At 33.0% G+C, this 13,236-nt stretch overlaps 1 protein-coding gene across 3 annotated transcripts in view; it reads left to right on the top strand.

Moving 5' to 3' along the window:
- CENPK (centromere protein K) overlaps positions 1–8,182 on the top strand; it is a 41,641-nt gene extending 33,459 nt beyond the window's left edge. For 2 of the 3 annotated variants that reach the window (XM_059417976.1, XM_059417977.1), the window contains exons 9-11: positions 142–274; positions 6,386–6,439; positions 7,293–8,182. In XM_059417976.1, the coding sequence (XP_059273959.1) occupies positions 142–274; positions 6,386–6,439; positions 7,293–7,451 (346 nt within the window). In that variant the 3' untranslated portion in view covers positions 7,452–8,182. Of the gene's footprint in view, positions 1–141; positions 275–3,604; positions 3,698–6,385; positions 6,440–7,292 lie in introns of those variants that run through there. The other variant, XM_059417978.1, reaches the window with a different exon arrangement.
- The last annotated feature ends 5,054 nt before the right edge of the window (positions 8,183–13,236 follow it).

The raw sequence follows: 13,236 nt of genomic DNA, 5'->3' as shown, positions 1-13,236 counted from the left end.
GTACTTTCATAAAGCTAGTCATTTCGTTTGAACAAATGAAGTTTGAACAAAGTGTTTGGTCAACTTCATGAGTTACCAGTTACATATATTTATGTATTTTATCAGTAAAATATTTCTCTTAATTTTTAAAATATCTATTAGAATTTTTGGTGAGCTGAAAACTAAAATGCATGATATAAAAGAATATAAGGAGAAGCTCTTGGTTACCTTGGGTGAGTTTCTGGAAGATCATTTTCCTCTGCCTGATAGAAATGTTAAAAAGAAAAAGAAAAAGGTACGTTTTAGAGAACATATTCATGTAGATATTTATATATGATGCTGTTTCACACAAGTTCAAATGTAAATTTTCTGATAAATTTTTGTAAGTTTATTATATACATTTCAAAGAAACACATAGATACATGTACAGAAATATTTCATATTATAATATTGATTGAAAATATTATAATTCTAGTTGATAATATTGATAGTTCAATAAAACAGGATTAAATGCGTTTTTAAATATTTACCCATATGACAGGGAGAAAAAATAAACCTTTTAAAAATAATATATTGAACACTACCAGAAGAGTTACTAAAATGCTCACAATTTATTGTTAAATGGATAAAACATAGCTAACTAAATTTTATATTGTTAAATGGATAAAACATAGCTAACTAAATTTTATGAGTCTAATCTGTAACAAAAAAATGTAATAGCACCTACGTCTGGGAGCCAGGATTTTAGGTGAGATTTGTTTTTGTTTTTGTTTTTACTCTTTTCCAAACTTTCCATGGTGAGCATGTGTAAATTTTTAAAGTCAAAAGATAGCTGTTAGTTATTGTAAGTAGAATATTTTACTAGTTGTTATGATGGAATAAAACTTTTCTACAAAAGTTAGAAATTATTTTATTTGGTGACACAAGACTGGGAACAACTACTTTAATTCCTTTTTTAGAAACAGTATATAGTATGAATAAATAGAACTTGTGGAAGTAGAGTAGGCATTGAAACCAGCACCAGAATAATCTTTCTAAAAATGTGTATTTTAATCATTTTTCAACATAAAACTGATGGCTCCCTACTGGATGAAGGCTATAAAGTATAGAGTAATGGATTTGACTGTCTATCTCTTTAGCCTCCTGTCCAGCCATTCTTTATTTATCTCTTGCATTAATCTGTTCAACTATACACTCTAGTCCCAGCAAGTATGCAATGACCTGTCTCTTTTCGTGCCTTATACGTTTTATTCCATCAGCTTACAAAACACTTCCTATCTGATGAGGTTAGCAAATTCTTACCTAAGAATCAAACATCATCTTTTGCATGAAGTATTTTTTTTAGACTTATTTATTTATTAGAGAGAGAGTGTGTGTGGGAGGGGGAGGGGAGAGGGAGAGAGAAACTTAAGCAGTCTTCTGGCAGAGCATGGAGCCTGACATGGGGCTTGATCTCATGACTCTGGGATCAAACCTGAGCCGAAAACCAACAGCTGGATGCTTTGGGTGCCTGAATGGCTCAGTTGGTTAAGCATCTGCCTTTGGCTCAGGTCATGATCCCAGAGTCCTGGGATCGGACCCCACATCATGCTCCCTGCTCCTCTGGGAATCTGCCCTTTCCTTCTCTCTCTCCCTCTCTCTCAAAAAAAAAAAAAAAAAAAAAAAAGAGTTGGACACGACTGCGTGACTCAGGCATGCCCCTGTGTGGAGTATTAAGTGAAGTTTATGTGTCATTTTATTACCATTTGTCACAGGATTTTGTAGTGATCATTTATGTCTATCTCTCTGTTCACCCACCATGCACTCTGAGCTCCTTGATGTGTTGATTTCATCTTTGTAGGTCTATTATCTTGCATATGTATTATAGTACCTTCTGAGTTCATATTTATTCAATGACTATGAGTATACTAGGAAAAGGATTTTCTTATAATCTGTATTTGTTATTCTTTCCTTTCTTCATTGTAACTATTAGGAGGCTTTACATATTTTATGGACTATGTCTCCCATTCTATCCATTGTTATTTATACACTTGTTCATTTCTAAAATTATTGACAGCCTTCTGTTAACCATTTCATTAAGTTCAGAATTCCCTACCTCTTAATGATCATAATCCTACAATAACTCAGTGATATTTTCTGATTTCAGTCTTGCCTTCAACATTTTTTAAAAATTTCTCAAACTTCTCCAGTAATAGAACCAGAGGTTTTGAGGGATTCTAAAAGGGAATCATTGATCACCAGAAGCCATCATGGATTTGTTAAGTTGTATTTAATAAACTTACTTTTTTTTTTTAAGATTTTATTTATTTATTTGGCAGAGAGAGATCACAAGTAGGCAGAGAGGCAGGCAGAGAGAGAGGAGGAACAGGCTCCCTGCTGAGTAGAGAGCCCGATGCGGGGCTCGATCCCAGGACCCTGAGATCATGACCTGAGCCAAAGGCAGAGGCTTAACCCACTGAGCCACCCAGGCGCCCATAAACTCACTTTTTTTAAATGAAGTGTATGATCTGTTGATACATGTTATAAAATGATAGATTACTTTCTCTCTTTTTTTTTTTTTCTCTTTCTCTGTCAAGCAGTAATACTGGATGTATTAACTGACTCAATCTGCCTTAATAAAATACTACAGATTAAATGGTTTCAATGAAAGATTTTATTTTCTCACTGTTCTGGAAGCTGTAAGTCCAAGGTCAAAATGTCACCTGGGTTGATTTCTGCTGAGGCCTTTTTCCCTGGACAACCATTTCTTGCTGTTGTCCTCATGTGGCCTTTTCTCTGAGAGTAGAGTACTCTCTGGTGTCTCTTTTTCTTAGAAAGACACCTGTCCAGCTGGATTAGGATACCACCATTATGGTCACATTTAACTTTAATTACTTCTTTAAGGGCTTCATCTCCAAATGTAGTCACCCTAGGGGATGGGACATGAACTTGTGAATTTTGAGAGGCACAGTTCCATCCATAACACTGGGCTTTATCATTCAAAGATATGTACAAAAAGAAAAACTTGAATCCCTTCACCACATCATTAACATTAGGTGAACATTCTAGGACCCCAAGACCATGACCTGAGCCCAAGATACCCAGGTGCCCCCAGATCAATGTAGTTTTGTATAGGCCAGTATAAAATAAGTATTACATGTAATTTTACTGAATTTGATAGAAAAATGAGTAAGGATGATTTATTTAACTCAGATAAATATTTCTTTGCTTCAAATGATTTTAATTCTGGAGAGATCCCTAACATAGAGAAAACAAATTATGAAAAACATTATAAAAAATTGTAATATGCTTTTAAATTTCATCTTTCAATTTTAGACAGCATTCATTGACTCCCTGCTATGAAAGATGAGGAAATTAACGTTCCTCCTCCTATATCTTCATTACAATTTGTTATTTATTTTAATTTTTGGCAGGTTTATAGCATTTTTATTCTGTATTATATTGGATTAGATGTATTGATTTTGTACTGGATGCTATGCTTTATCATCTTTTAACATTTGAGTTTTTAATTTTAACTAGTTTGATTTGATGGATTTCTTTGATAAGTAAATTGGTCAAGTAGAATTCCTCGGCATTTTATTTCTGAGGTTCTTGAATGATGAAAATACTTTGTTTGCTTTTATAGTCAAAGGATATTTTCAGCACATTAAAAAAAAAAATAAGATCTGGTAGGGACTGCTCCATTCTTCTGAAATAGAATGTGCTGTGGAGTTCTGAGGTAAGCCTCTAGATGCCTCAAGTACATATCTGAAGAGTTCTTTGTCTTTGTACTTCAGTAATTTAACAGAGATACATCACAATGTTGATCATTCAATATTAGTTTTACTTTTAAGTTGGCATTGTTTTTAGGGACAGATTTAGGTTACATTTCATTTCATGGAAATTTTATTTTATTATGTCATACTGTTTTTTGTATCTTTTTTTTAAAAAACATATAAAATATTATTTGCTCCAGGGGTACAGGCCCTTTTTCATATCTTTATGTTGAAATATTTTTTTTCTTGGTTTGCTCTCATTATATTTTTCCTCTGCTTTTTCTTTGTCTCAAACATTTATATTTTAATCTGTGCTTTGTAGCTGCTTATTTCTGTATCAGTTCTTTAATTCTGTTTTCATCACTACTGAAAGCTGCTTTTTTTAACTACTCTTATTTAGTAAGGTATTAGAGGTCAGGAGATTTTGAGATCCAGTTTTACTATCTTTACTCAGGAATCACATTTATTTTTACTCTTTCTTTAGTATATTTGTACTTACATAAGACTTTAATTTTTTTTAATTAAGATTTTACTTATTTATTTACTTGAGAGAGGGTGAGAGAGAGAGAGAGCACGAGCGGATGAAGGGCAGAGGGAGAAGCAGACTCCCCACTGAGCAGGGAGCTCAATGTGGGATACGAGCCTTATCTGGGGTCTGAGCCCGATGCAGGGTCTGAGCCCAATGTGGGGTGGGAGCCCAGGAGTCCAAAATCATGAGCTGAGTAGAAGGCAGATGGTTAACCAACAGAGCCACCAGGGGCCCCTACATAAGACTTTTTATAAGGACTTCCCAGTAATCTTTGACTGGTATGGGAAAATACTAGTCGTCATTATAGTAGGTGACTTTGTAATTAATTACATGTCTGAACTCAAGCTGCTGATTAGAATTAGTATTATCTTGGAAGGAGATTTCTAGCAGACCCCCTTTAGATCCTTGTGCTATTGATTTTTTTTGTTGTTGTTTTTGGTTTTATTTTGTTTTTGTTTTTTGTTTTTTGTGGGTTTTTTTGTTTTGTTTTGGTTTGTTTTGGTTTTTTTTTTTTGTACAATGAGGTGTTTATGTTAAAGCATAGGGACAGGACCTGTGGGTATGAAGAGATGTCCTATGAAATATTTTAATTTTAATTTTTATTTTTTTTAAGATTTTATTTATTTATCTGACAGGGAGAGATCACAAGTAGGCAGAGAGGCAGGCAGAGAGAGAGTGGGGAAACAGGCTCCCCACTGAGCAGAGAGCCTGATGCAGGGCTTGATCCCAGGACCCTGAGATCACGAACCAAGCCAAAGGCAGAGGCCTAACCCACTAAGCCGCCCCGAGATGTCCAATGGAATATTTTAAATAGGAGTTTATATAAATAGGTAGAAGGCATGGTGATGAAAACTTGCAAATGATAAGGAACTAAGGGAGCTAGATAGTAAATATACTGGATAACAGAATTAGGACTGTATTTTTCAGTTGGCTGGAACAAGGCTAAATAAAATGGGGATAATATTTAGTGGAGGTACTTAGAATATCTTTCTTGGTTTTAAAACACTGAAGAATGAAGGAAACCTGTCTTAGCTAGATGTATGAAAGAAGCTTAGGCATTTTAGATAATAGTCAGCAGGGCAAAATAGATGTCCAAAAGCTGATGATGAGTAAATGTGATGAATAAAATTCCAGCACCTGTAAGTATGGAAGTGAATCTTCCTTTTCATCTTTGCTCTTTAAATCACACTTGTAGGGTGCCTGGGTGGCTCAGTGGGTTAAGCCGCTGCCTTCGGCTCGGGTCATGATATCAGGGTCCTGGGATCGAGTCCCGCATTGGGCTCTCTGCTCAGCTGGGAGCCTGCTTCCCTCTCTCTCTCTCTGCCTGCCTCTCCATCTACTTGTGATTTCTGTCAAATAAATAAGTAAAATCTTTAAAAAAAAAAATAAATCACACTTGTATCATGTGGAGACTGGATTGAAAAAGAAAAAACAAGATAAATTAAACACATTTAGAGAACACCCATGATATGAGGGGCTGCAAGGCTATGGCTTATGAAAAATAATTGAAGGGACTAATGATGATTAATATGGTGAAAACTCAGGGCTCATAATGCCTGTTTTCAAATATTTGAGGGGTTCTTGGATCGGATTGGAATGGGATTTATTCTCGGTCATTCCAAGGAAAAAGGAAGCAGTGAGTTGATTTAACATTAGGAACTGTCAAGAACTATTGAAAGTTGAACAAGGCTCCCTGCGAAGGAAGTTTCCTGTCCTGAAGCTGTATAAATACTATTTGGAATGCCATTTTTTTGAGATATTTTGATTGGAGAGTTGAAACATTAGACTTTCGATAACATGAATATATATATTATGTATAATATAATTTATCCATTATATATTTGTAGATAGTTTGAATTGTGTATCTTCTTGTAATTGCAAAAGATTTCAGTCTCTTAGAGGTTGTTTGAACTTTGTTTTTATGAACCTGTTTAATACAAGCAGATTGTTTACTTTCAGAATTCTTTTAAAATCACCTAATTAAAAATATTTGGTTTTGGTATACTTGGTACCATAGCAGTTAAGAAATATTACATTTAAAAATTTTTTTGATAACTGTAGTCTAATCTGCCATTGGCATAATTAAGTTGTTAATTTTTTGTTATTCACATTTCTGTCAAAGAAAAACATTCAAGAATCAACTGTACAGCTGATAACACTGCATGAAATATTAGAGGTAAGTGTTTTGTGTAGTTCTTTTGTCTTCAAGATTTCTTTTAATTAGTGATTTCTGAACGATTATACATAGGGTCAAAGCAGAAAATACTGCATAAGTTCTTAAGTATACTAAAGTTTATTAAATATATTTATATTAACTTATCTTTAGTATAAGACTGGGTCTGTTTTTTATACCTTACTAGAAGGAATATTGTCATTTTTTATTTTTTATTTATTTATTTTTTTGAAAGATTTTATTTATTTATTGACAGAGAGAAATCACAAGTAGATGGAGAGGCAGGCAGAGAGAGAGAGAGGGAAGCAGGCTCCCTGCTGAGCAGAGAGCCCGATGCGGGACTCGATCCCAGAACCCTGAGATCATGACCTGAGCCGAAGGCAGCGGCTTAACCCACTGAGCCACCCAGGCGCCCCAGGAATATTGTCATTTTTTAAAAGAACACAAAATTGGGGACTAGCCCTTAATCATATTCCCAAGATTATTACTTTAAAAAAATTTTTATGATGTTATTTAGTATTTACACAGTGAAACCCTATGCTTTTACATGGATGCTTTTACCCTATGCTTTAGTTAGCATCTCTATTCTATCTGAACTACATGTTTGAGTTTAAGGTTTTTTTCCACAAAGTTGCAGAAACTTATTCACAGTTTTAAATATGTTTCCATTTATTAATATCTGTAGTGTTTTTTAAAGAAAGAAAATTATTTAAGTTAATACATAGAAATTATAACAAGCAATTATTCAAAATGAAAAGAGATTAACATTCTTTGGTAAACAAATTTTTAATGTTTTATTATAACTGTATCACTTTTTTACTAAGTATGGTATATCTTAAATGATATTTTTTCCTAGATTCTTTTAAATAGGTTATTTGATGTTCCACATGATCCATATGTCAAAATTAGTGATTCTTTTTGGCCACCTTATGTTGAGCTGCTCCTTCGTAATGGAATTGCCTTGAGACATCCAGAAGATCCAACCCGAATAAGATTAGAAGCCTTCCATCAGTAAAAGATGGTCTCTTTTTTACAGTACTTAACGAATCTTGTCATTTAAGGATAATAGAAACACTGAGGATTTATTTGGATAAAGAACATTATTTGCAAATCAAAGTACGTAGTCCCTCTTCCTTTTATCCATAAAATGGTATGTGCCATCTACTATTCATTTATACATGGTTCTTTCAATTCAGTCAGTGCTTTGGTGTTTTCAACCGTATGGAAAAGAATGCAAGTAAAAACTATTCTAGACTTAATCATTCTAAAAATTTTGATATACCTTCTGCAGTATTCTTTGGGAAATTATTTGTTAATTTATAATATTGCTTGTGTAATTTTTTCCTTTTGAAATTTATGACAAGTTATTTTATGCATTTTGCGTTCCATTTGGTGCTTATATCTTTAAATTTAGGAATTATAATGGAAAGTCCATGTAATTTGCAGGTAGTTTTTAAATTGAGAATATCTGATGTAGATGGAGTACATAATTTAAAAGTATGTAGTCATTCTGTTCCATAAATCCTGCCTTATTTCTGGATTTGTTAAAAATTGGAACAGAAAAAACTAATGGGTTAGGTAAAGTGAAAACTATATTTTAGTATGTATTATATAACAAGCAATACTATATATTAAATCATTCTTAATTCTGTTATTGTTTAAAAAAAATTGTGTTCATAAAATGTTGTTGTTGTTAATTCCCCATGACCTTTCTATAAATAAAATTCTCTTATCTAAAAATCTCTAGCTTTTCTGGTGATGTGGCATGATATTATAATAAATTAATTAAATAGATTTTTTCATAGGTTAAAAAATGAGGATATTATAAGACTCATTCAAGATTATAAACAAGCTAAACTAGAGAATTCCAAATCCTTTTAGTATCATTAGTTTTCTAAGAGGACTTAGTATGTACTTTTATATTTGAAAAAGCTTTCTAATATTTATCATCCATAATTCTTTCTTACCTTACTTTAATTTTTTTTAAGTAAGCAAATACTATTTTGAGTATATCTTATCCCTTTTAGAGAAAATACAAATACTGTTACATTTCAGAGAATGTTAAGTTCTTTTATGGGAAGATGACATATAAAGTACCTTGCTAGAATACTCCAATTCAGGTCAAAGGAATGAGTATCTTTTAAGTTCTTGAAGTTACTGAAGAAGGGAGAAATGTTTAGTTGGTATAAACCTGACAATAATTCTACAAAGTAGGTAGTACTGTAGTCCATGAACTTCTTTGTGTTGCAAATTACAGAAAGAAATAGATAAAGCAGTAAACATCTTGCTTTATTGGGTGAGTCTTCATTTCACATTTTACTCATAAAGGTAATGGTTAGAATCTTTTGAGTCCAGTATCTTATAGAAGATATTTAAGAAAACTATAATGATTACATCCTATTTCTTCTTACAGACTTCTTACATAGCAAGATTATTTGCCCACTTTTGAGCTCAATTATAAACAAAGTAAGTTAGAGTAGAATTAGTCTTGATTTATATTCCATCTCAGCTTAGTTCTTGTAAGCTTTCTGTGGTTTTGAGAATATTAGAGAAAATGTTTCCAAGTTCTGAGGACCTTTATGTATTTTCAGTTTCATTGCTTTAAGATAATTACTGAAATCTATTAAGACTTAGAATTGCTTTTTATTTTACTGACTCTTAAATATGATCATGCAAAATATCAGAAAGTAATACCACATTCTAACTTTCCCACACCATATGGTGATGTTAGCTTAATTTAAAAACAAAAAATTGTTTTAGTCTATCAGAAAATATATTTAACTTTGTTATTGGTTGATGTGTATGTATGGACTGATTTGGAAGAAATTATATCTCTGGTCAATAATTCAATCCATTTGAATATGACTCATTGAGACTTCAGTTCTATATGTTTGTACAACTGTATTAACATTCCTGATACCCTATTGTCTTTAATTTTCTGTTGTATTTATTTAGCTAACTATTAGTTCTTTTTTCACTCTAACATATATTTGGATCAGATGTTTCTAAATAACATTTTTGCACATCAACACTTTGAAATCAAGACACTTGATCTTATTAATGTGTTAAAAAATAAGCATATATATTACATAACACAAAATGTTTCTTAATATATTGACAACTATTTCACTATGATTTTTTAAACTAGGTATAATTGACATACATTTTATTAGTTTCAGGTGCACAACATAATGATTTTTTTTTGTATATATTGCAAAATGACCACCACAACATCTGTCATCATAGTTAACAAATTTTTTTCTTGTGATGAGAACTTTTAAGATCTATTCTCTTTGCAAGTTTCAAATATGCAGTACAGTATTAACTATAGTCCTCATGCTGTAAATGACTTCTTTTCTTTTATTTATTTTAATTATGTTAGCATATAGTACATCATTCGTTCTTGATATAGTATTCCACAGTTCATTGTTTGGGTATAACACCCAGTGTTCCAGGCAATACATGCCCTCCTTAATACCCATCACTGGGCTAACCTATTGCCACTGCTCCAAACCCTCAGTTTGTTTCCCAGAGTCCATAGTCTCATGATTTGTCTCCCCCTCCGATTCTCCCCAATTCATTTTTCTCTTCCTCCTCCTAATGTCCTCCATGCTATTCCTTATGTTCCACAAATAAGTAAAACCATATGATAATGGGCTTTCTCTGCTTGACTTATTTCACTTAGCATAATCTTTTCCAGTTCCGTCCATGTTGGATATTCATCCTTTCTGATGGCTGAGTAATATTCCATTGTATATATGACCATATCTCCTTTATCCATTTGTTTGTTGAAGGGCATCTCAGCTCTTTCCATAGTTTGACTATTGTGGACATTCCTGCTATGAACATTGGGCTGCATGTGGCCCTTCTTTTCACTACATTTATATTTTTGGGGTAGACTTCTTTATTTTATAACTGTAAGTTTGTACCTTTTAACCCTCTTTACTCATTCTGCCTACTCTCTACCCCACCCCTGCCTCTGGGAATGACCAATCTGTTGCTTTGTATCTATGAGCTTGTTTTATTGTTTTTAGATTACACATATAGGTGAGTGAGATCATATGACCTATGACTTTTTCTCTGACTTTTTCATTTAACATAATGCTCTCAAGGTCCATCCTTGTCACAAATGGTGAATTCCATTCATTTATATAGATGAATAATATGCCATTGTATTTATATGCTACCTTTTCTTTATCTGTTCATCCGCTGATGGATCCTTAGGTTTCTTCCATATCTGGGCTATTGTCAATAATGCTTAAGTGAACATGGCGTTGAATATCTTTTTGAGTTAGTGCTCTTTGTTGTTTTTACCAAGAATTATACTTTTCAATTCTATATAACATCCTTTATTTGAAAGTGAAGTTAGGTTAATGGTAAGTGTATATTGTAAACTCTAGGGCAATCACTAAGAATATTTTCAGTATAATTGATATGCTAAGACAGGAGAGAAAATAGAATCATGTAAAATCTCTCCATTAAGACTAGAGGAGACAAAAATGGAAAACAAAGGGAACAAAACTTGGTGTCTGGGTGGCTCGGGGGGTTAAAGCCTCTGCCTTCAGCTCAGGTCATGATCCCAGGGTCCTGGGATCGAGCCCCGCCTCGGGCTCTCTGCTCAAGCGGGGAGCCTGCTTCCCCTTCTCTCTCTGCCTGCCTCTCTGCCTACTTGTGATCTCTGTCTGTCAAATAAATAAATAAAACCTTAAAAAAAATGGAAAACAAAGGGAACAAAAGCAATGAATAGAAAATGGTAACAAATATGGTAGATATTACTCCAGATAATAATTATTTAATAATCATTTTGAATGTGCATGGACTAAATACACCAGTTCAGGAAAGACTGTCAAAGTGGTTACAAATAGAAGACTCAGACTGTTTTCTGCAAGAAACCCATCTGAAATATAAGGATTCAGATCAAAAATAAAGGGACGGAGAAAGATATGCCATGCTAACATTAATCAAAAGAAACCTGGACTTAGCTACATTAATTTGAAAAAAACAGAATTCAAAGCAAGGAAAATGATACGGGATTCCAAGGAACTTTGCATACTGATAAAGCTATCAGTTCTCCCAAAAGACGAAATAATCTTTAATGTGTATGCATCTAACTTATCAGAATATAGAAGTCAAAAACTAATAGAACTGCAAGAAGAAATGGATGAATTCACAGTTATTGTTGGAGACTTCAACATTCCTCTATCAATAATTACAGATCCAGCAGGCAGAAAACCAGTAAGGATATAGTTTAAGTGAACAGCGCCATCAAACAACTCGATCTAATTGACATTTATAGGGTAGTAATCCAGCAATAGCAGAATACACATTCTTTTCATGTGCATATGGAACATTTTACTAAGACCACATTCTGCATCACCAATAAATTTCTAAAAGTAGACTACAAATTATGCTTTTGGACTATAATGGAACTAAACTATAAATCACTAACAGGAAGATAACTGGAAAAATCCCAAAATATTTGGAGATTAAACAACATGTAACCAAATACATTAAGGTATCTCAAGAGAGATACATTTCAAAAGAAATGCTTAAATATTTTGTACCCAGTGAAAATATAACTCCTCAAAATTTGTGAGATGCAACAAAAGCAGAGGTTAGAGAGAAATTTATAGCATTGAAGATATTAGAAAAGACAAAAGTTCTAAATCAATAATCTTAAGATTTCACCTTAGGAAACTAGAAAAAGAAGAGCAAATTAAGTTCAAAGTAGGTACACCTGGCTGACACACTTGGGTAATTCTTGGTGATTCTTGGTTTCAGCACTGGGAGTTCCAGACCCATGTTGGGTGTACAGATAACTAATTAAATCCAAAATAATAAGAAAAATGATAAAAATCAGAGTAGAAATCAAGGAAAATGAAAACAGGAAATCAATTCAGATAATCATTGAAACCAAAAGCTGGCTATTTGAAAATATCAATAAAACTGATAAATCTCTTGTCAGGCTAACCAAGAAAGAAGGATGACAGATTAATATCAGAAATGAAAAGAGGGGCCATCAGTACTAAACCCAGGAATTAAAAGGATAAATAAAGCTATATCATGAACAACTCTATACCCACAAATTTTAAAGCTTAGATGAAATGGACCGGTTCTGTGAAAGACATAATCTACCAAAACATACACAAGGAAAAATAGCTAGACTGCATAAGGCTATATCTGTTATGGAAATGGAATCAATAAAACCTTCCCATATAGAAAGTATAAGACCTAGATGGTTTCAGTGGTTAATTCTACCAAATATAGAAGAAGGAAATCATGTCAATTCTGTACAATCCATCCCAGAAAATAGAAGCAGAGAGAACAGTTCCTCATTCTATAAGGCCAGCATTAGCAGAATACTAAAACCAGACAAAGAGATTACAAGAAAGGAAAGTTAAAGACAGATATCTATCATGAATATAGTTGCAAAAAATCCCAAATAAAACAAATTCAACATTGTAGAACAAAAATTTATCCAGTGCCAAGTAGCATTTGTTCCAGGTATACAAAACTGGTTCAACATTCAAAAAATCGATTAATGTAATTCATGACATACATCATCAGACTAAAGCTGAAAAATCATGACCATACCAATAATAGGTTACAAAAAAGCCATTTTCCAACTCACATTCATGATAAAAACTCTCAGCAAGCTAGAAATAGAAATTGATTCTAAAGTTTATGCAGAAAGGCAAATGATCCAGTGTAGCTACTAAAATACTGAAGAATATGGAAGACTGTTACCAGCTTTGAGATTTATTATAAAGCTGCAGTACTTAAAGCACTGTGATACTGAT

This window comes from Mustela nigripes, chromosome 12 (assembly GCF_022355385.1).
Source record: "Mustela nigripes isolate SB6536 chromosome 12, MUSNIG.SB6536, whole genome shotgun sequence".
Taxonomy (NCBI): domain Eukaryota; kingdom Metazoa; phylum Chordata; class Mammalia; order Carnivora; family Mustelidae; genus Mustela; species Mustela nigripes.
Note: the sequence above shows the minus strand (reverse complement) of the source record. Positions and strands in the feature narration are given on the sequence as shown.